Genomic DNA, 23,891 nt, shown 5'->3' on the forward strand with positions numbered 1-23,891 from the left:
ATTGTCGGTGACTAATGGAACTTAACCTGTTGATATGACAGGAGATAAAGTGGCTCAGCACTAAGTAGATCTCCAAATGAAAAAGACATATGCAAAATTTCTGTTCTGATTCCTCAAATAAAACTAGAAGAAATGAAAAGGTAGCAGAGTAACTTTCTCTAGATTTATTAGGGAATTTGTTACAAATAGTGAACTGAACTTTACAGGCATGATTCCATGAATTCAAACAAGAGTTAACACTGATAATTTAGCCTTCTCATTACATATACAGAAATAACATTGCTACAAATTGCAATGAAGAGAATCTTGTTGCAAATGGCTTGGTTTGGGGTTTTGTCTAAATGTATCATTATATAATGAAAGCACCAATTTGAGGGCTTCTCAAACAGTGATTTGAGTTTCAGAACATTAACTTGGTAACTTTATTCTTCATCTAAATAAGGCATAACTGGATAAGTGTATTAATGCTGAAAATACATTTCATCAAAAGCATAAATACAAGTATTTGGGTATACATTGGAAGTTAAGATTTATTTATTCCTTCTTACAAAAAATTATAGGACATATGATTTGTCAAATCTAAATTAATATTTCTAGTCATTTCTGGTACTAAGGTCATCTTAATTCCTCCTACTGTAAGCCAGCCACTGCCACCAACTGAACAAGGATTTCCCTAAACAACCTCACTAGAGCAATTCACCAGAGGTTCCTTACTTCATAAAATGCATGCCAATGAACCGTCGAAGAAAACAAAGCGAAAACGAATGACCCTTTTTCACTCACGTTGCCTTCTCGGATTGCGGCTGCGCTCCAGCCATCCAGTGCCTTTTCCAGACAAGACTGAAATTAAGATTTAAACTTAACACAGTATTTGGCAGAGAGCAATGATTCAGGTTATTAAAAATAATACTTAAGCAGCAGAGGCACGCCTTGGATTATTTGGATCTTCAGAAAACATTTGACAAAACCCTTTTCCTATATGAAAATCAAGGCCCAAATTTGTGGTGTACTTTGATTTATAATATAAGGCAACTCTGTATACTATTGTATAAAGTTATGCAAGGTCAACGAGGATATTTTGTAGCATTTCTTAAAATTAAATGAGAAAACATCCAGATTTAAGAACAGAATGTAAGAAAATTAGGCACATCTTATTCCAAATAATCATGAAGTCTAAGAAAATCTGACACATGAAAGAACTTTAAGTCACTTTTTTAGAGATTAGGGGTAAATTGGCATAACTATGAGCACCCTTTTAATTTTGTTCAGTAAACGTCACTTCCATCTTCACATAGTGGTATTTCAAAAGGATTTGGTTTGCATGATATAGGTATAACGACTCCTTCATCCAGTTTAAAAATACAGTATATAAAAAGAGTGGACTAAAGCAGTCAGATTGAACTTCATAGTTCTACTGAATGTCTAAACAAACCTGCCATTAAATATAAGTAATTTACTGCCTCAAAGTGTATTCTAGATTTTACCATAAAAGTCGGTTGAATGAGACATCACACACATCAGGAAAGAAAGTCACAACTGCCCAAAATAATACCGTATCTGTTTTGTGTTTCAACATTTCTTGGTAGTAGCCAATATAGGGAAACTGGTGATTTCTGCTTTGTCAAGCAATACTTATGGTTCACGTCACAAATCTTAAAATATAAAATAAACAGACCATGTGTCTTCTTCACATAGGGAATTCACTTTAGCCCCTCGCTGAAATGGTTTGGCCATTCCATATTAGCTGAATCTACACATAGACTCTTCACCACCTAGTCCAGTCTAACTATGACTTTAACAAAGTATTCTTTTTGGCAAGAAGCACTAGATGTTTAAATATGCATGGACACTTGCATTATCATGTGGGCAACAGGTTTGGAGGTCATTTATCACCAAGGCATGAAAATACTGGAAGTGACTATAGATCGAACTGCAAATGCAAGAAAAGTCAGGTATGCAAGAACAATCCCTGGTTAGCTCAGAGAAAAGCCCTTGTCTCATATTAGACAGCAAGACAGACCAAGAGCCATTGCCTTAATGGTGGGTGATTCATACTGTTCACCCATCTTTCAAGAAAATACCTGAGAACCCAGTCAGCTTTACAGTAAAGCGACGGATATCACATCTTAATCACAATTTTCAGGAAAAGGAGAAAAGCTGCCACTTCCAAGCTATCCCCAGCCTTGTCCATCTTTTCTCTAATCTAATTCCAACACTGCACTTACCCTGCAAGCCAGGATTTTCAGTACTGCAAGCCAGCCATTCTGAAGAGTCTGCTGTGAGTGTATCTGGAACCAAAAAGCTACCGCGTGGGTACATATGTTTTCATTTGGTGAGAAATGGGGGGAGGTCAAATGCAATCAGATTTTGGTGTGAACTAAAAAAACTATCTCTTGTTCTCAGGAATATCCTTAAAACATTCCAAATGCACTTCAATAAAGCTGGAATTTCATAAACAAACATGCACATACTGTGCTTTTTTTAGTGACATACCAAGAATGAGTAGGAATTTGTATCAAACTTCTTGAATAGTTTGATACAAAAATACTGCAAGCTCCAAATGAACAACCACAACAACAACAAAATACCCAAAATGCCACTCTCTGAGTTGATGGGAATAGACAGGAGAGCAAAAGAAAGATGTTTGTGATGGTATAAAATGGTTTCCTACAGTAAGGCCCCAAATCCTGTGAAACGGGATTTAAAATCTGTGAGTAAAACACATAACATCTGGAAAGGTTATGTTTATTTATAAAGTTCTGTTATCAAGTTGCTTGCAATTTTTAGTTACTGCCATGGCCAGAATGTTTCACATCCGGCACTTTTATTACATGATATTTAAATATGAAAAGGGTAAATTGTATTTCACTCATAACTTTGACCAAAACATTACATATGGCACTTGATGCCTTTTGCTCTCCCGTACCATTTGTGAACTTTCCTTAGCATCAAACCAGAAATCCTTATGTAAACTTTAAAACACTAAAAACATTACCTTTAGGAACCACAGAAATTTTAAAACAAAACAACTGTTGTGCATATAAGTAATGGAAAATACATGAAGGCTAAATCTGGTGAGTCTATAGAATGCCATTCCTAAGATCAAAATTTTTTCCAACAGCCATTTCAAAATAGGTCACCATAAAGCTAGGCATGAGTGTTGAGTTATGTGTCAGGCAGACAAAAGGTATCTTATTTGTTTTAGAATTGAATACTCTTAACCTCATACTACAAATACTCAAAGGACACCTGCTATACTTGGCACTACAGGAGAATTCAGTTTGAAAAGTGGAAGGAGTTAAAGCCTGAACTATACCTCGACTGAGGTTTGGCAGGAAATTACAACTCCACTCTAATGGAAGCCATAGCAAAACCGACCAAAGCCTAAACTTCAGCAGATATTGGCAATGTGTTGTTATTCAGCAGCTTTCAGCCACAAACCAGAGTCCGCAGAAGAAGGACTAAGATTTCCAAGAACTTCAACACAGCATCAAGATTTTTTCTAATTCCTGTTGTAAACTATTTTTAAAAAAACAAAACAAACAGAAAACAATAAAAAAGACAAAAAGGTATTAAAACAGCAAGTCTTTTGTACATCACTGGAGCATAAGCTGCTTGAGGTTGTCATGAAGAATAGTATCCTTCACGTCACGGAACACCAGGCGGATGTTCTCCGTGTTAATAGCAGTGGTGAAGTGGTGGTACAGGGGTTTCTGCTGCTGGTCCCGGCGCTTGTTTCGGAAACACTCCACCAGGAATTTTTGGACGTCTCTTAAGCAGTGGGGATCCCCTTCAAATTCTAAGAAATAGTCTTTGATGCTCACAATTTGCACTTTCTCCTCAAGCAAATCTGTCTTGTTTAAGAAGAGAATTATGGAGACATTGCTGAAAACCCGGTTGTTGACAATTGTTTCAAAAATGTTCAGAGATTCTGTAAGGCGATTGGTCAGTCGGTCTTCCATAAGCACCTGGTCAAATTCACTTGAGGAAACAAGGAAAAGTATTGATGTCACACTGTCGAAGCATTCAAACCAACGTTTTCTTTCTGATCTTTGACCACCTACATCAACCATTTTAAAAGGAACATTTTTAATTTCAAAGTCGTACTCATGAATGCCTTTGGTGGGCCTTCTGGCAAGAAGAATATCTTGTTGTGATGGAACATAATCCTGGAAAAAAAACACACAAAAAAAACTTTTATACTCAGGAATACAGAATTAGAATTTTTAATGTTCTACTAAGAGTCTAGTGAATGGATATGCAAACAAAATTATATTTTTAACATGTCAACACCTCTTAATAACACTAAAGCATCAATACTATTATTATTATTCCAATTATACAATGCCAAATATATTAAAATGTTAGTGTACCATGACTGGTTCAAAATTCATTTCAAATGGACAGCACCTATTTGTTTTCATTCCTGCTCAAATTTGAGTAAGGTCTTTCCCACCAACTGCTGTGTATCTGCCTTCAGTATAACTCCCCACCATAACCCATTCGTAGTTTCAGCCAAGGTGACCTCACTGCTCATACACACACCTGCTCCTAAAGTCTGAATTTCAATTCAGGAGGGTTACTTCTAGGCTCTGCCTCTCTCTATTCCACACTAAACATTCCTTTACCGCCTCAACGACTAAGACACTCTAGGCTGTCACTCCATGTTATCATCGCTGCTATACTACCGACACAGAAATCACTTCCTTTACTGTAACTAGTTAGCAGACTTTATTTGGCCACTTTCTGGGTCTGTTTCCAGGGTATGGTGTAGCTGTGTTCCAGCTGTCTCATCTACTGACACAAGTAGTCATTTACTCTGTCAGCACTTCTGCCTGTGAAATGAAGGTGACGATGGCTTGCCTACCTGCCTCTGAGGGACAGTTTATGCAAAGATCAAATGAGCCCTTCTCTGTGAACAGCTCAGTCAACTACCAGACCCTGGCAGACGGAAGTGGCTGGTCTCAGAGTCACCGGCTACCGTACCAGTGCCCCTCGTTATGCAGTATAACTCGCTCTTCTCAGGCTAGTATTTTTCCAGAACTTTGACACAGCTTTTTGGCAACCCTGAACAGAAGAGCCTTAAATTCTCATCATCAATGATTTTTTAGAATCAAGGCAAGTTTTTAAAACAGTGCTGATTGTTATTTGCAATGCTGCATTTTATGTCTTTCCAAATATGTAATATGATTTTGAAAGTGTCCTTATAATGCGAATGTAAACTTATCTCCTGAAAATAGAGTGTTGAAGTAAAGAAAAAACAGGAGGCAGTTCACAGTTTTCTGTAATCAATAGTCATTTTATTAAGTAACTCTGGGACTCTAAAGTGTTGGCATTTCCATGTTTCCTTCTAGCTGCTGTTCACATACCTATTTACATCGATGGATTAATGTGATATGATTTACATAAACATTTTCCTACTAGTGGTCATTTAGGTTGTTTCCACTTTTTTGCTTTAATTAATAGAGGTGCAGCAATTAAAATTCTCATGCAAACATCTAAATAATTGGAAATAAAATTATGAGGTCAAAGGTTATAAATATTTTGATAACCGTGGACACTAAATGCCCAACTGCTTTCTAAGAAGGTGGTACTAATTCACAGTGCACTTGTGTGCCAGATGCCTTAGAAACATGCCAGCCCTGAAGTGTCCTTTCTTAAAAATGTTCTAATTCCAAAAATATGAAAACATATTTATTATTGCCTTAATTAGGAGCTAACACTCTAGTTAGGAAGCTAAAGGCTAATTCATAAAAAGCATAAAACACAGGACAATGTCATTTAATGCTAAATGGGGTAGTAGTAATACTGATTAGGAATGTGAATTCTAAAGTCAGCTTTAATACTAGCTGTGTGATCTTGGACAAGTCACTTAACCTCTCCGTCTCAATTTTCTCATTTGTAAAATATAGTAATATTCCTGTGAGCACTATATGAGTTAAAGGAATGAAGTGCTTAAGAGTCATATTTGGCACATTTTATGTTTCTATCTAGCAGTTCCTACTGTGCCAGCCACCACCACAGCTGCCACCACCACGGCCACTTGCTGTAGAGAGGGAAATCAAGAAGGCTATGACAGGCAGGTAATCTCATTTTTAAATGCTCCCTATTCATTTGTACTTGATAATCTATTCACAAAACAATGTCTTCAATAAGAAAACTCACTCATTTTCTTTCTTACCAACTCCTCCAAGTCCAACCAAGGAAAGTTTCCTTTCTACTTCCAGTCCCTCCAACAATGTCTTTCTTTAAGCCTCTCTATCATCTCCTATCTCACATTAAACCCTCTTTGTCCCTTCTCTGAATCTTTCCTCCATTTTTCCTTTCCTCCTTACTGTCCCCACTTTTTCCATCTCAGGCACGGATCACCATCTCTTCACTATTTCTCTGCCTTGAATGCCTTGCACCTCTTGGTTCCATCTCTAAGCCACCCAGACCGACCCCTCCTGCATCGTGAGTTCGGAACCACCCATACTCCATCAGATCTGAACTTTCCTGACTGCCTTTCATGACCCTCCTTAGCTAGCCCCTTGATCTTGGACTTCCAGCCTCCAGACTGTGAGAAATAAATGTCTTTGTTTAAGCCCTCCAGTCTCTGGTATTTTGTTATGGCAGCCTGAGACAGGGGGTTTATTTCATGTTAATTGTCACACACCCTATGCGGTCGGTTCTCTTACTATACCTATGACATGGATGAAAAAACTATGATTTAGAAACGCCCAAAGTCATACAGAGCCAGTCTGTGGTAGCACTGGGATTGGAACCCGGGTGGTCTGGCTGCAGAACCCATGTCCTTGACCCACCTACCAGAGGGGCACGGGGCTGGGCACACAGAAGGGCGTCAATGACCCTGCTGCCATAGCCAGGGATGGAGAAGCAAATGCAATCCTGGGACTTGTCTAATATGTACAGAATGGGTGGCCGGTGTGCAGTGCACCCAGGTTTACAGCCCTTCCCTCCTTCACAGCTACCAACTGAGTACAGCACCTTTTCCTTTCCATTCCAGATGTAGCCTCAGAGCTGTCCTCAATGTAAGACACCAGCAGTTAGTACAAAATTTACTGGAGTTTACAATAAGCACAGAACAAAGTAAAGCAACTGCAGTAATAAGAGCAAGGAGGTTTGAAACAAGCAAGGGCTGACCCTGGAAAATAAGAGGAGAGACCTATTTTAAACGGTGTGCTCAAAGAAGGACTATGTGACAAGGCAGGTTAAGAAGAGCAGGTCAGCCCAGCCGCTGTGGCTGTGGTTGAACGTCACCTTTGAACCAGAAGGTCACAGTTTGATTCCTGGTCAGAGCTAAAGCCCAAGTTGCAGGATCGTTCCCTTATAGTGCAGGAGATAGCGATTAATGATTCTCTTATCAATGATGTTTCTCTCTCTCTCCCCCTCTCTGAAATTATATAATTTTTTTGTTTAAAGAAAAAAAAGTAAAGTATAAAAAGAAGAGCAGGTCAGTGTCTGGATTGGAAAACATGGGGAAAAAAACTCTTTAAAAAATATGTTATTGATTTTTTACAGAGAGGAAGGGAGAGGGATAGATAGCTAGAAACATCGATGAGAGAGAAACATCAATCAACTGCCTCCTGCACACTCCCCACAGGGGATGTGCCCGCAATCAATGTACATGCCCTTGACCAGAATCCAACCTGGGACCTTTCAGTCCGCAGACCGACGCTCTATCTACTGAGTCAAACCAGTTTTGGCGGAAAAAAACTCTTTAAAAATTAGTTTATCTACTAAGGCTTCTCAATTTTTTTTAAGGCTTATAACCTGACCAGATGGAAAAGTGACAATGAGATAAGACTTAATAAAAAGTTTCACTGATGTGGACTGAGTAAAAACAGATAAATATGGGGATACCAACTTCTGGAACATTTGTATGTAAGAAACAGGCAGGAGAAAAACACTGGTTTTAAGGGCAGACAAATACAATTTAGCGAAATACAAAAGAAGGGAAAATACAAAAATCGCCCTGCTAGAGTGAAAAGAGGCACCTTTTCACGTGTCCTGCATCCTTCGGCATGTCACTTTCCTGCTTGTAATGGGCTTCATGTTGTGCTTCCTTCAGCTATATTTTAAAGTTAAATATCTCAAAGAATCCATGAGATCATACTAAAATTTGTAACAGAAATTAGCTTTATGAGGAAAACGGAATTGCACTAAACTTAGCAGGTAACAAATGACTCCAAGGCAATGGCTTCCAAACATTTTCCAGGCACAGAACCTTTCTCCCAGTGGTGTCTTCTGCATGAATCCAACATAGAGAACAGACAGTGTAGCTCTGCCCGCGGCGGCCCAGGCGAGGGCCAGCCACAGCCAGCTGAGAGCTGCTGGCTCTGAGGGATACCCGGCAGGAAAATCACAAACTCTTTCTCTTACAACATGGAGTCCCTTCATTGGGCCTTCCGTATCTAGCCTTCCTACACTGTAACTCAACACAAAGGGATCCCGAGCTGGAAAATACCGTGTTCTGAAAGGTTTCAAAATCAATAAACTCACTGTGTTCTTTCTGTTTTTGTTTACAAAAAACCCCAAAAGACAGTGAAGTAGAATATATAATATGCGATCTCATTTTCAAACATAAACTTCTTTCTCTATAAACAGTTTTACTTTCATAAAGCAATGGATCAGGAAATTAATTCTTCAAGGAAATGGCAGAGATCTGGATAGCAGAGGGAGAAAAAAATGAAGTGGAACAGTCACAATACTGTCACTAGGAAACAGAAAGAAGTAAACAGCTTGATATATACTTTTTCTAAATTTCCTGACATCATTATCCTGACTATTGCTTTCAAATGGCACTGAACACTCAGTTAAAATACTTACTGGTTCTCCAAGTTTATCCAAGTTATCCAGGAAATATTTTACAGATTCACCCTAAAAACAAGAAGAAAACAAACAGTTATTAGGGCTTAGAAATGGAAGATTTTGTTACAACAGTTTATATTAAACTGTCTGGTTGTACACTTAATCCAAACAGTTTGTTTCAGACTGAACACGAACCCCACTAAAAACATAAAATGTCTGCCTCTGCCCCGAAGTGCCATAGCTTGGTTAATTTCACAAATGCTTTACATAAATGATACCCCCAACTGATCATCCGCTTGGATTGCATGCATGCTTTTGATATCAACTAAACTTTAAGTGGGATTTTTTTTTTGTCTATATTTTTCTACCTTAAATTTATAGCAATGGTGGTTATCTTCAGAATCAAGAGCAAACCAGAGATGAGGTGAGAACACCATATAAAATATCTTCCAGTTACAGGCATGTGCCTAGAGACACGCTTTGCTAAGAACAATTCTGAGTAATGCTGCAGGCTCTGTCTCCAATAGGTCTTCTTTCCCTCAGTGACCAGCCTACTCTCAGAGCCCAGATTTCAAATGGCCCTCCAGGCAATTCCAAGCATTTAAACAGTATGAGAATACGTTCCTAAAAGGCAATACTTGAACAGAGAAAACCATTTTAGGAACGAAGGCTCTGGTTCTTGGAATCTCCCTGAGTTTTCACTTTCCTGTTGGACTTCTACTGAGGCACTTCCCCTGCCAGAAGCCCTTTCCGCAAGATCCTGAAGGATTCTTTAATGTATGGGAGAATCCCAGGAAGATTGCTATACTGTAGTTCTGATTGGAGTAGGGATGCGGTGGGGAAGGAAGTACAATAGTATCCACAGTTCAAGTGATTTCCGGGACCACACTTTCAGTCACAAGGAATTAAAATAGCAATTCTCACAATTTTTGATCTCAGGATCCCTTTTCATATCTTAAAATTCTTGAGGAGCTCAAAGAGACTTTGTTCATATGGCTTATAGCTACTGGTATTTATTTAGCATATTAGAAAGTAAAACCAAGAGATTAACAAATATTTTATACTTAATAATTCATTTTAATATATCAATAGTAAACACATCACCTGTTCATCGATATTATAACATATCTTAATAAAAGACAGAGACACTCATCTGCTTCTGAATTTGAACTGCTACTTTAGGTTGGTTGAAGTATGATGAAAATCTGCCCTTACACAAAAATGTAGTTGGAAAAGAGAGAAGTGTTTTAATAACTTAATAGGAAAACACTTCCTGAAGTACTAGTAAACTGATAGATGTTTGTGCTCTAAAATTGCAAAGTCCAATGGTTTAAAGTGGCTTACATCCGTTCCATGCATAGTAAGTCCTTCTATTTGCAAGTTTGAAATATTTTAAAGAGAAAAAAAATCAAGCTATAAGAGAGGCAAATACAAATCTGTTTACTCCTTAAATTAATTACAACTGTGACTTGTGTTGCCATATTATATTGCATCTATTGACATAATAAGGTATAATATGCCTTTAATTTTCATTAGTTTTATAATCTCCAAACGAAGCCAGGTCAAAATGTTTTCTGAATATTCACTAAGCAGGCTTCATTAAGCATGCGTTTAGTGAAATCTATTCAATAGGAAATTTACTAACCTGCCTTTAAAAGCGACCTATTAGTGTTTAAAAAAAAATAAAAATCAATAATTCACATTTATATAGAGTAGTAATTGAAGCCCTGCAAATATCTCTGTGAAGCCACATCTAAATAAGGATCCTTTTGGACAATATTCTGTGCACAGACTATGTGTAATACAAACGTTCCAAGAACCATGTGCCAAATAGAAATAAGGTACAAAATGAAAAAAGGGTGGGGTTAAAAGTTGGTTAATGAACCAAGATTCTTCATTCAATCTAAGGAAGGGAAGTGGCTAGTAACAAAGATAATTAAAAGCTCAATTTCCCATTTGACTTTTCCTTTCTCTATTGTTTCTTCACATAGTCACATGAAAAGATGAAATATACCAAGATATTGCTCTGCCCACACTATTTGAAGTCTAAGATTAGAACATTATACTTAATTCCTTAAAGACAATAAACATAAAACCAGGCCTGATTATATTTAAAGAGTTTGTTCATAGCTTTGAAAATGACTCTAAAACTAAAAGATATTAAAAGCATCCTGTTTCAAATATTTGAAATATACCTCTATAATGAGAGCCATGTCTTTATTTCTCCCGTTAATTTTAACTTCAAAATAAACAATAATAAAGAAGCTAGCTCTGCACACAGAGCAGGCATCAAGCTCTCTGGTCCTGAGCCTGTCATGGGCGGTTTCACTTCTCCTTTTCATTTATTGCCCTCCCAACGTTCTCATTTTGCCTGGTCTTCACAAAGGACCTATTTTATTGTTTCTTATCTTTGAGATGGCCTACTTTTTGTTTAATGACATTCTCTATTCATTTTTATTTGGAAAAAGCATTGTAAAGTATTGATGTGACGCACAGAACATGTTTTTACAATAATAAGGGTGATATTGTCATCTTTATCATTAAAGCATACTTAAAGTACTACTCATGTTTTGTTTGGTTCACACGGAGTGAGAGGATTTACTTACAGTCAAAGGAATATAAGCTATTGCCCTTCGCTTTGTAGATAGGTTAAAATTATGTAGACTCCAACTAAATGCAGAATTTCAAGTTTCTTGCTAGCATTTTCTATGTTCATCACTTAAAACTTCCCAAAGGGCCAAAATTAGTTAGGTACAACAACGTAAACCACCCCAATATTTGAAAATATTTTTCATCAAATTAAATACCTATCCAAATTAATCTAAGATAATTTACAATAGTCTAAATCAAATGTCCAAAAGAATACCTAATTTAGACAATTTTAATTCTCGCTTGCATATAAGCTATAAAAAGAAACTAGTGCACAAAATTAGAAGTGAAATTTTTTTTAAAGAACTAAATTATCACTTTATTTTATAAACTGCCCTTTCTTTGCCATTGCTCACAAATGAATAAATCCCTTTTTATATCCAATTTTTCAATTAGACTTACCAACCAAATAATTTAAATCTAGAATTTAGTTTTTAAGAGTATTCTTGTAGTCCTACAAAAATTCCAATTTACACATAACACAAAATGTACAATGCAGTTTAGTAATTCTCTTATTTTATTAAAATGCTTCATCCTTAGAGATATGAGGAAAAAACTTAGCCAAATGTCTAATGCATTTTTGGATACATGGATATCTTATATTTATGCATGTGTATCTAATACTTATATGCTATTCAATTTTGTTATTTTAAGAAAGTATCAAGTAAAAATGAAATGCAGGCCCTGGCAAAGTAGCTTACATCCCGACATGGCAAGGTTGCAGTTTGATGTCTGATCAGGGCATATACAAAAGGAGCAATAAATGAATGAATGCATCATTAAGTGAAACAAGTCAATGCTTCTCTCTCTCTCTCTACCTTTAAAAAATCAACAAAAAAAGAAATACAAATTTTAAATATAAGAAAGAAGATTAATATTACAGATAGGGGCTAGCTTTAACATGATAAATACCATTGATTAATTAGGCAACAACATGGTAATTTATTCCACATTTATTCTATGTTACCATTTACTATACCAGTTTCTGATCCTTACATATGTATGGGTGTCTGTCTACACACACACACACACACACACACACACACACACACACACACGAGAATTTTCCATGTAAACAAACAAAAAAAATCACATATATTTTCCAAGAATGCCTTGCCAGTTCTGAGAAAATCAGTGCCTGCAGGAAATACTAAGGTTGCACTACTATTATAAGTGAACAGGATATAAAACTGTACAGAAAGTCCTGAAAAGTTTATCTCAAAAGTTAACCAAAGCTGTACTGAAATACTAGAAGGAAATACACCAAATATCAACAAAGATGTCTTGGGGTGATGTATAAGTGGCTGACTAGATGCTTTTCTACAATGGACATATAAGTTTTAAATTAAAAAAAATTTTTTTTTTTAAAGCTAATTTGGATTCTGGAGCAGGTAATTCCCTCAAAAAAATAAAACAAAACAATTTTCTTATTTTTCAGTTTTCACATAACAATAAAAAGCTTAGAGTTCTGAGAACTCCTAAAAATTAAAATATTTTTTTGGAAAGGGTCAATCTTATACAATCTGAACAAAGAAATATTTAGCTGTGCCAGTACTAGAACCTTTCAGTAGTAAATTTTTCCTTCTTTCTTTTTTTTCCCAAAAAAAGAAATGACCTCAATTGTTAAAAAGAAACAAAAAATACAATTTTCCAACACAGGTCATACTTCCCAAATATAGTTTCAATTCCCCTGACAACCAATAGAGGGCCTATAAGAGCAATTCACAATACCCAGAAGTCCTTGTGAATGCACACTGGATGGAAAGTTCTGCTCTATGATGTGCTACAACAAATCTTTAAATCCCCACAACTCAAAATTATACCATAATCAACATTAAGTAACATTGACAATAAACATCAATTAATAAATTCTATGCCTTTATTACACAGCAGATGAGAGGAAAACCCAGATCACTTTACTCCCAGTTAGCTGTTGAACCAATTATCTCAACCCTGGCCAGTATTGATCACTTTCCCTTCTCCGTCTGCCCAGCAATCATGTCGGACAGCAAAGCAATGCAACCTATGAATGTTTCTAAATTCTGAAGAAAGTAGGAAATAGCTCAAAATTTATATTGGTAATCAGTTCCTTTTCCAAATCTCTATTTGGTTAAGTGAGCTATGAAGGGACACAGGAAAGCAAGGTTGGTTGTGAACATAAGACACGGGCTACGGAGTCCTACAGCCCAGAGTGTGAAGCATGGCTCTATCACCAAAACTACCGGTGGCCTTAATCTCTATGGACCCATGTTTTATGTATAAAATGAAGTGAATAGGACTATATGCTCTCTTAGGTCTTTTCTAGGTTAGCATACTCTTAGCAGAAAAGCAACAAATATTATAGCATTTATAATTCTCATTTACAAACACTGTTGGTTGACTTTTTTTATCTGCTCCCCACTAGACTGAGAACCTCTTGTAAGACAGCCAGACAGGCAGTTGTTCAGTCCCCAGGGCCTGCCCATTCAGCCCAGATCAGTGGTCAACAAACTCATTTGTCAAAAGAGCCAACTATCAACAGTCCAACGACTGAAATCTCTTTTGGGAGCCAAAAGCCAGCTTCTGCACATGGGCTGCAAAGTTTCCATTGCGCTCTAAGTGCACGCCCGCACGTGGTATTTTATGCAAGAGCCACACTCAAGGGGCCATAGAGCCGCATGTAGCTTGCAAGCCACAGTTTGCCGACCACTGGCCCGGAACATACCGTGGGAATATATTCAATACATGTTTGCCGAAAGAGTAAAGAAATGAATGAGTGCATTGTGTATAACTGATCAAATTATTGCCCCGCTATATAAAAATGGTCATAAAACAATCAAGTACAAAATGAAAAGGTCTTGTGCTTGCCTGACCTAACTGACTAATAATTGCCAACTGATATTAACACTTCTTAGAGTGAGATTCAAAAAAACTGGTTAAAATAAACACAACGTCCTCCTGAATTTTAAAAAGGCTTGAAAAGACCCAACCTATTAATACTAAGCCAGAAGGTTGAAAGTGCTGCAAAGAGAAATGAGAACAGTCATTTCAAGTGGATCTGATCTTCTCTACTTCCTCACCTCTCTTCCCTCTTTGGGCCCTTCCAGCCTGACTTCATCTTTATCAAGTCTGTCACTTGCCACAGTCAGCAAAACCTCTCCATTGCCAAAATCAATGGACATACCAGACCTCTCAGTGGCATGTGGCACCAATGGCCATATTTTTCTTCACTGAAACACTTTCCCAGCCTCCATGGCATTACATGTTCCTGGATTTCTCCTATCTTTCTGGCCATTTCTGCTAGCATCTCCTCTTATGAACATTCTCAAAAGGTTGAAGGTTCCTCAAGACTCTATCTCGAGCCCTAATTTCTTTTTATACCCTTTCTCTGAATAACTGTGTGCATCCAAAAGATTTTAAATATCACCCGAAAGCAAACAACTTCTACATTTCCATCTTTTAGCCCAAAGCTCTATTCTGGATTCCAGACTCATGTAGTAAACTGTCTACTTGATTCCACCTGCATGCCTCACAGATCTCAACCTGATATGCCCAAATTAAAGTCTTAATCTTCCCTCTCAAATTCCTTTCTTACAGTCTTTTCATTTCAGCAAAAAGCACCATCCACCTGGTTGTGAAAACCAGAAACCAGAGTCACTCTTTTTCAAATATATATAATATATATATATATATAATTGATTTCAGAGAGGAAAGAAGAGGGAGAGGGAGAGAGATAGAAACATCAATGATGAGAATCACTGATTGGCTGCCTCCTGCACGCCTCCTTACTGGGGACCGAGCCTGCAACCCACGCATCTGCTCTTGACCAGAATCAATCCTGAAACCCTTCAGTCCTCAGGCCAATGCTCTATTTATTGAGCCAAATTGGCTAGGGCCTGAGTCACTCTTTTTTTTTTTTTTTTTTTAAGAGCATATAGCATGTCTTTTTAAATTTTCATTGCATTTTTCTTTTCTTTTCTTTCTTTTTTTTTTTTAATGTATTTTTATTGATTTTTTACAGAGAGGAAGAGAGAGGGATAGAGAGAAACATCGATGAGAGAGAAACATCGACCAGCTGCCTCTTGCACACCCCCCACTGGGGATGTGCCCGCAACTAAGATGCATGCCCTTGACTGGAATCGAACCCGGGACCTTTCAGTCCGCAGACCGACGCTCTATCCACTGAGCCGGTTTCGGCCTGAGTCACACTTAACATATGCCTCTCTCCCTCACTTCATATCCAATCTGTCAGAACCCCAATGATTTTGTTTTACCTTGAATCTACTGTTGTCCCTGCACCGCAATGGCTACCACCTCGCTCTGAAACTGCTCAGCATCCAGAACAGTAGAAAGGTTTTTGGTAGGTTTTTACTGACTGGCTGCTCTCCTCACTTCCCTCCAATATCCACACTCCAGCAGGCTTTCCCCACCTCAGGTCCTGCACACACGGTTCTCTTTCTGCCCGTCAAACTCTTCCTCTCCTCGCCTGCTGACCCTGTCTCACGCATCTCTTCCATCTCTTCAAACCATCCTCTTGTTCTGCCACAGGTTCCTTTTCTTTTCCTTCAGAGCACTTATCACATGTGGGATTGTTTGTAATGTAAGTTCCTCCAACTAACACTAAGATGAATGAGATCAGAGATTGTTTTCATTTGGTTCGCTAGCAAATACCCAGCCTAAAACGAATGCCTGCTCACTATTAGGTGTTCAAGGATATGTTACTAAAAGGCTGCTGAAGACGGTCATGTGGCCTGGGCGGTCATGTGGCCTGGGTGTGTGGGTACAGTGGCCGTGGGCCTAGGGGAGCTTCAGCGTGTCAGGAGGATGGAGACTCGCTGCGTTGTTATGTCACTAGCATCTCCTGAGACTCACGCACGCAATGAAGAGAGTCCGCTGGATGTCGGACGGGGCCGCCCCGAGTCTGTTACCAATGTCCTCGATGCTGTCGATATCGTACTGTAATTTATGTCCTCATATTTATGTATATTTGTTAAAGCTGTAAAGAGTTCACAGGTTTTCCCCCCAGTATCTGTGCAAGATGTGTGTGTAGCTCAAACTGCGCCTGACCGGCTGTCTGCATGTGAGAGGGGCCGCGTGGCTCTGGTGTTGTAAGTGGATACACGCCATGTGTAACGTGCGCATTAAAACAGGGAAACACACACACACACACACACACACACACAGGCTGCTGAAAGCTGCCAATTGACAAGTTGATTTATCAGACTTGTTAAATAAATAACTGAACCCTTGAAATTTGCTCCCCAAGGCCTTTTTACCCTCATTGACTTTTACATTTACTCTTCAATTTTCACATGAAGAGAATTCAAGTGATCATAATGAAAATGCATACTCAAGTCAAGATCATGCTTCGAAACCTTAATACTTGCATATAGTATAAAATATAAATAAGTAGGGAACCATCAGGTGGATATAAATATTCTATCAAATAATGCAGAATGCAAGTTTTTCTTTTAATAAAGAGCCTTATTTTACAAAAGAAAGGTATCTTGCATTAAGGCCAAATGTGCAAAATGCTTTACAACAGGTGAACACCTACTAATTGGTTGCAACATCTGATCATAACATAACTTAAAAGGTCAAGGAAAAAATTAAGCAAATATAATTCTCTCTGCCCTAGTCCAGAATTGAAATGTGTATCATCTATATGGTAACAATTTTAGGTCCCTATCAGTTTTGAAGCTATAGCTAATAAAGACAGTTTTACTGCAAATATGGCAAAATATTAAGTTAAAAATAGCAAGTCATTTGCATTGCAATATTTTAACTCAATAAACGAAATCATATTATTTTAATGATTGCAACTAAAATGAAAAGTATTTGCAGCATATAGCATTCAATTATTCATTTTTTTAAATCAATAAAAATGAGTTTAGAGACCATCTTACATTTGAATAGCAACTTGTCTAAAGTATAATCATGTCTATTTTCTCATTTATTAGGCCTTGTGTAGCACACAGTTGGCCAGGCAATAATAACTTGTGGGTGAATCTTTAGCAAAAACCTAGTACCTTTGCTCAATGTTAGTATCTTCCAGGAGTTTTTCTTTTATTTAATATCAATAAATGTATACAACCTCTTTACATCATGAAGCCTAAATGAAAGCCACCTAATAGTTTAAGATGACAAATTATACAACTTCTACTGAGGCAGTCCATCCTGTTTAACAGAAAAATGATTTTAAAAAACATTACCCAGGGAATAGGAAAACAGTACCAGATTACTAAAAAGGAAAGTCTCACCCAATTAATCATTATTCCAGCTCTTTTTCTTTAACCTTTCCAGAAGGGTTAAAAAAGAAATGTCCTATTAACAGGATACATGAAGCTGCTCCAGCTCAAAAAACCAAAAGACACTGTAAAAACTATTTGGAGTGGGGGATGTAAAAAAGTTTTGCTTATTGGCTAACATCGTTTTGAAATGCCAAAGTCAATAAAAAATTTTTCTTTAGGGGAACAAATTTGTTTATTTTGCTCCATGAGAAAAAGTAGGAATTCTCTATTAGACTGTTTTAGTTGGTTTTTATATAAAATGGTCAGAAGTCCTAAAATCTCATAAAAGTACACGAAATCTTAAAAAGAAAATAATTTTGTATTTTACTAATATATGGTTAGGTTTTTTTTGTTTTCTTTTTACCTTGGGAAAAGAAACCCAAATGCCCTCTTTAGCCTGAGGAGTACTCACAAAGCCTCTGCCCACCACAGGCACAGGAAATGGCAGAAAGGGAAGGAGCACAGTGGGTACCGGGTGTAGGATTGCCACAGAGACAAAGGAGGGAGAGGGAAGGAGACAGCAGAGTACCTGCACCTATGCCAAAGGTTTCTCACCACACTAAGGGGCAGGAAGCCAAGGATTTGGCTAAATCGACTACACATTAGATTGAAAAATCAAGCAAAGTGACAGGAGAAGGCAGCAAGAATCCAAGTAGCAATGAAAACCTCAAATCACTCTTGGAAGTACTGCCTTTATTAGACAACATGGTCTAATGAGAATGTAAGCCATATTCTGCATTATTAAGAATTCAGAATTTTTTATATTAGTAAACAAGTTCAAAGAATGAATCAAATAAAAGCTTATGGTGCTTTATTTTAAAAAAAGATACATATGGTTTATGTACATATGGCTAATATTAATAAAATGGTTAATATGTGTCAGGCATTGCACTACAGTCCTTTACATGGATTATCTCATGTAATCCCTACAACAATTAATAACGGTGGGTCCTTGGATTGTCCCCAATTTTCATCTGCAGAAATTCAGAGATGCTGAGGGACTTGCTCAAGCTCACACAGTGAGTGGCACAGCCAGGACATGATTTCTGGCTGGCCATTTAGTTCCACTTTATCTCATGGCACTGTAGAAAACCATTAAGGCTATCACATTAAAATCATTTCTAAATGTTTCACAATATGCAAAATAAATCAATACTTTTGAACATGGTTATTTTCTAATTTGTTTCGAAGATACACAGTAAAGTTTCATGTAGCAAAACCAAGTACATATGTCTTATGATTGAGACCAAAACCAAAATAAATCAAGGACGAGTAATTCTACTCAAGTATTCTGAATCTGTTATAGAATAGTTGGGGATGAAAAAGTACACTCACTAAAGTGATTTAAATTTTAAAATTTGTTTTGTCCAAAGAAGAGAGAATAAATTTGAAAGATTAAGATAAACAACTACTATCAATGCAGAAGATGGCAACTTTAGTCCAGTCTCAAAACAAAACATTTCCTAGATCTGTATCAACCCATTCTAATAATGCTCTGTTAATAAGGATGGAACAAATTCTCTCAGGAATAAGGCATCTTGCAATATATATATTTACCATATAGACAAAAGTGAATTGTACCATGTAGCTAGAAAAAAATGAAATACTTTCAAGCAAGGAAATAAAAATCACTTAATTTTCAGAAATATGCACATAAAATATAGCTTCTAACTATAAGAAAAAACTGCAACAAACTGCAATCTGGAATGCTCAATAGTATGACAACTGTGACAATTATCTGAATAACACTGCAAAGGAGCTCATAAAAATAATAATAGTGGCCGAAACCAGTTTGGCTCAGTGGTAGAGCATCGGTCTGCGGACTGAAAGGTCCTGGGTAAGATTCCGGTCAAGGGCATGTACCTTAGTTGCGGGCACATCCCCGGTAGGGAGTGTGCAAGAGGCAGCTGGTCGATGTTTCTCTCTCATCGACGTTTCTAGCTCTCTATCTCTCTCCCTTCCTCTCTGTAAAAAAATCAATAAAATATATTTAAAAAAAATAATAGTGTTCTGATATCCCCTTCTCCAAACCAAGAGCAACTACATACTGGATATGTGCTAATGTCCAAATGACACTTTCCTAGAAAATTATATGGCTGCCTTTCAGATAACAGGTCGCCATTAAACTTTTCTTTTTCAGGGTACAATAAAAACCATGTTCATTGTCCTGGCCAGGTAGCTCAATTGGTTAGAGCATCTTCCCAATATACCAAGGTTGTGGGTTTGATCTCTGGTCAGTGTACATTTAAGCAAGCAATCAATCAATGCATAAATAAGTGGAAAAACAAAATCGATGTTTCTCTCCCTTCCTCTCTCTCTGAAAATCAATAAAAGTTAAAAAGAAAAACATGTTCACAAAAAATAAAACAAATAAAAACCATGCTCACTAATGGAACATCAGTTGAGGATGACTAGTAGTTGATTTATTGTAGCTTTCAAGGAGGTGAGGATTCAAACGGCCTTTCCCATGATGAATAGTGGTTAGAAGAACTGTACCACTCTAAGTTAATAAATTTACTATTAAATGTCATTTAAGTTTATTTATATCTTAGCATAAACTAAGTTAATACAATAAAAAAGGAATGGCACAAGAGTATTATGAAAGTTCAGAATATAAAAACAACCTGGTGAATATCAGTGCAATGCTAAGTATTCTTAAGAAAACCTTACATATATTTAATAATGTGCAAGAACTTAAGAGAGGAGTGGTAATATTTGAGCATATAGGTTTTGGTCAGAGTCTGAGAAGAAGAGAATGCTCCGTGAATATAACATTGGAGTTCGTGCAAAACAGTTGTGGCTAGTGCTGTGGGCCAGGCGTCAGTCTGGGTCCCAGTGTCCACTCTATTATTTACTGATTCTGTGATTAAAGCTTTAAGGAACCTCTCTCTGCATCTGAATTTTTTCATCTGTGAAGTGGGAGCAATACACATCTTCTATTTCTGTGTTTTGTTTTAAAGGATTGCATGATAATGTATGTCACAGAACTCTGAAAAGAACAAAGGCATTCTGAAAAAACAAAGTATTAAAATGTGATATAATTATCAGCACTTAAATTCATTTTCTGGAGAAATTAGCACCTGATTTGGGCTAGTATGACTAGATACCTCAACTTGTTTGGGCTGCTGCCTATTTGAGGAAGGTCAACGGGGAATATTCAAGCCAGGGAGTCCTTCAGTCATCATGCTATGCTTTCCTTAAAAGTGAGCTCACAAAGCCTGCTCCTGGGCTAGGTCCACACTCTAGTAAAGAATTCTGAAACTAACATCTAGTTTACCTAACAAAATGAGTTCCTTGGTTTATCCCTTAGTTGTTTAATAAACATTTTCAGAGCAGCATAAATTACTGTTATCACTAGCTTTGTTTAGCAATAAAAGTGTAATACAGAAACCAGCAAAGTATTTACAATCCCCCTTTCAGCACCGGAGCCCACATATCTCACAGCTAGTCAAGTTCCTACTCCCCCACCCCAAAATATAAGATATAAACATGAACATGTCAATATAACAAAACTCATCAAGACATATACTTATGTATGCATACATACATGTTCACACACAATCTCAGAAAGTTGTTTTGTATAAGTACATGCTAAAAACATTTTTGTTTTTTAATGTAAGCAGTACTAGAGCTCTGGGCTTCCAAGGTTTGGAAAAAATGTAACCACTCTGACATTTGATCAAATTCACCAACAGGAAATGCTACCCATAGAGACATGAATTTTAAAGTCTCTACAACCTCTGTTATATGTAATCCTTATCTTACATTTAACTCTAACCCTAGAATCAGTAGACAATAAGTATCTAGCAACTTGAAGTCAAAGTCCCGTTTTGCTCTTATTCATAAAGAAAATGAACCAAATCCTCCAAAAGAAACATAATCATACTTTACAACTGAAAGCAGAAATTGACTCATTTTCTAAAGCAGATCCATATCAGTGTCAAAGAATAAACCAATGCCTCTAACTCTATAGTATTTCAAATCCATGCTACAGTGAAAATAAATATTTTACTCCAGCCTGAAGTTCTTACCTTACTTAGCACTCAGCTCTTTTCAGCAGCTAATACATGAGATTAAATAGTTACTTTGCTACACAGAATAAACTACCCCATCAGCTTGGAGAAGTGTAACTATGTCAAGCACAAACTGCACTACTTGAGTAAGAAAAATTGCTGAAGGTACCATGATAACAAAGAAAACAGTTTGGCTTTAGGTATTGCAAAAAAAGACTAGTTGCCTTAGCTGGCGTGACTCAGTGGACAGAGCGTCAGCTTGAGGGCAGAAGGATAGTGGGTTTGATTCCAGTCAAGGGCGCATGCCCGGGTTGCGGGCTTGATCCCTAGTTGGGGGCAACCAGGAGGCAGCCAATCAATAATTCTGTTTCATCATTGATGTTTCTATCTTTTTCTCTCCCTTCCTCTCTGAAATCAATAATATATATATATTTTTATTTTTTTTGAAAAGAAAGACTGATTACAGGAAGTTGTATTAATGCTGACAAGTTAAATTGTATATAGAAATTAGGAAGCTCTACAGCATTCAGTGTCACACACTTTCCTGTCCATACATCCAAGTCTACAAAGTCTGCTTATATTTCTGAATAAGCAACTATATATTAAAAGTCCAAAAAGTTTAATTGGCAGTAACCCCTAGTTATTGCCTTAGTTTTATTACATACCTCCAGCTGTTTCATTTCCTAGCCAACTCTGGACTCCCATCTCTTTAGTCATCTAACTTACCAAATTCCCTAACTATTGTCTCCTCAGTACAGTGGCAGGCTGCAGTGAATGCAGAGCCAAAACTGAGCATGACAAACATTTAACCAAGTACCAACAGAGACCACTTCTTAGGATGTATGTATTATCCTCAGGTGCTAGTGTATAAGAACGGTCCCTTAAGCTATAACAACAGATTAAATTCTTTTCCCACAGTAAGCTATTTAGCTTACCCATAATGAAACTAACCAGAAAAGGAAATGTTTGCTTTTGAGAACTCCAGGGGGAAAAAAACCATTCATGTTTGCACCCAAAGTTATTACTAACAAACGACTGGACTGCTGAAAACCTAAGCTGTGATATCACTATCCTATCCCTTGTCCCCAAAACTAGTAATAGGGCAGTCATTCATCTGACGCAAAAAAGCCACAGAGAGGCTTAACAAACCGACACATTTTCTTTTCCTTTCAATTTGCATTAATAAGTTTAATAATCAATTGTTAAAGCTAAAACAGCCAATTTTACCTCTCATTTCCCCTGTTTACTCTTTCTATCCAAGATTCAAGAATATATATTGAACATTGCGAAAAAGAAAATTATTCTGTAACACAAGGACTTCCCATCTCCCGGAAAACTAACAAATTAGCATACAAAAATAATTTATATTTCCTGGAAGGAACTTAATGTGGGATGTTTCTTTCTTTTCTTTTCTTTTTTAATAACCTTATTAATTCAGTATGTCTAAAAAAATGAGGAAATAAAATAAATGTCAGGCCTTAAGCTAGAGAGAGAGAAAAAGACAAACAAGTCATACTAAAGGAGCCTCTACTTCAGTGGGAGAGCCAAACAAGAATGCAAATAACTGGAACACATGTGAGGGTTAGAAGACAAGCATACCACAGAGAGTGAGGGCACGGGCATTCCACTGGGGACCCGGGGAAAGCTTTGATCCTAAGCAGTGTTCTTCAGTGTGGCCAAGGAACAAATTTATCCAAACTGCCAATGGCTGTCTGCTGAAAATACAGATCTCTGGGCCCGCTCCCAGATTCCTGAATCGGATCCCCTTGCGATGATGTCTCGGAATCTGTTTAGCTTTGTATTAAGCAAGCATTCCAGGGAATCAGATTTAAGGGGTCCACAGAGTGCATTCAGTCACATTAAAATTTGATTACCACTGTTCTAGGTGAAGGGTAGGACCTAGTGAACCGACGCAGTGATTAGAAACCCTGACAGAGGAACTTGGTGAAGAGCCGTGGAAGCGGATGATCAGGGGATGTGGGAATTGAGGGGTTATAAGACACGTGCAGTGGCCAAATAAGCTATATTGAATATATTGTTGGAATCGTAGGTAAGCTAGCTAGTTTTGGTGCAAATAAAGAGGCTGAACTCTATTCTTTGGGCAATAGAGAATGAGCAAAGCTTTCTGAGCCAACCCATGCTGTAAATG

General features: G+C 37.3%; 1 protein-coding gene and 1 long non-coding RNA gene across 2 annotated transcripts in view; both read right to left on the minus strand.

Moving 5' to 3' along the window:
• Window positions 1-149: 149 nt before the first annotated feature.
• GNA13 (G protein subunit alpha 13) overlaps window positions 150-23,891 on the minus strand; it is a 29,481-nt gene continuing 5,739 nt past the window's right edge. The window contains exons 3-4 of the mRNA XM_036450630.2: window positions 8,830-8,880; window positions 150-4,169 (exon numbers count right to left, since the gene is read on the minus strand). Coding sequence (XP_036306523.1) covers window positions 3,597-4,169; window positions 8,830-8,880 — 624 coding nt within the window. The 3' untranslated portion in view covers window positions 150-3,596. The remainder of the gene's footprint in view (window positions 4,170-8,829; window positions 8,881-23,891) is intronic.
• Window positions 15,633-22,705, minus strand: LOC123652920. The gene is made up of 3 exons (XR_006742491.1): window positions 22,694-22,705; window positions 16,618-17,502; window positions 15,633-16,160 (listed from the first exon to the last, which is right to left on the minus strand). It is a non-coding gene; the product is annotated as an uncharacterized LOC123652920 (long non-coding RNA).

The sequence above is a fragment of the Pipistrellus kuhlii genome, unplaced genomic scaffold, assembly GCF_014108245.1.
Source record: "Pipistrellus kuhlii isolate mPipKuh1 unplaced genomic scaffold, mPipKuh1.p scaffold_m20_p_22, whole genome shotgun sequence".
Lineage (NCBI taxonomy): Eukaryota > Metazoa > Chordata > Mammalia > Chiroptera > Vespertilionidae > Pipistrellus > Pipistrellus kuhlii.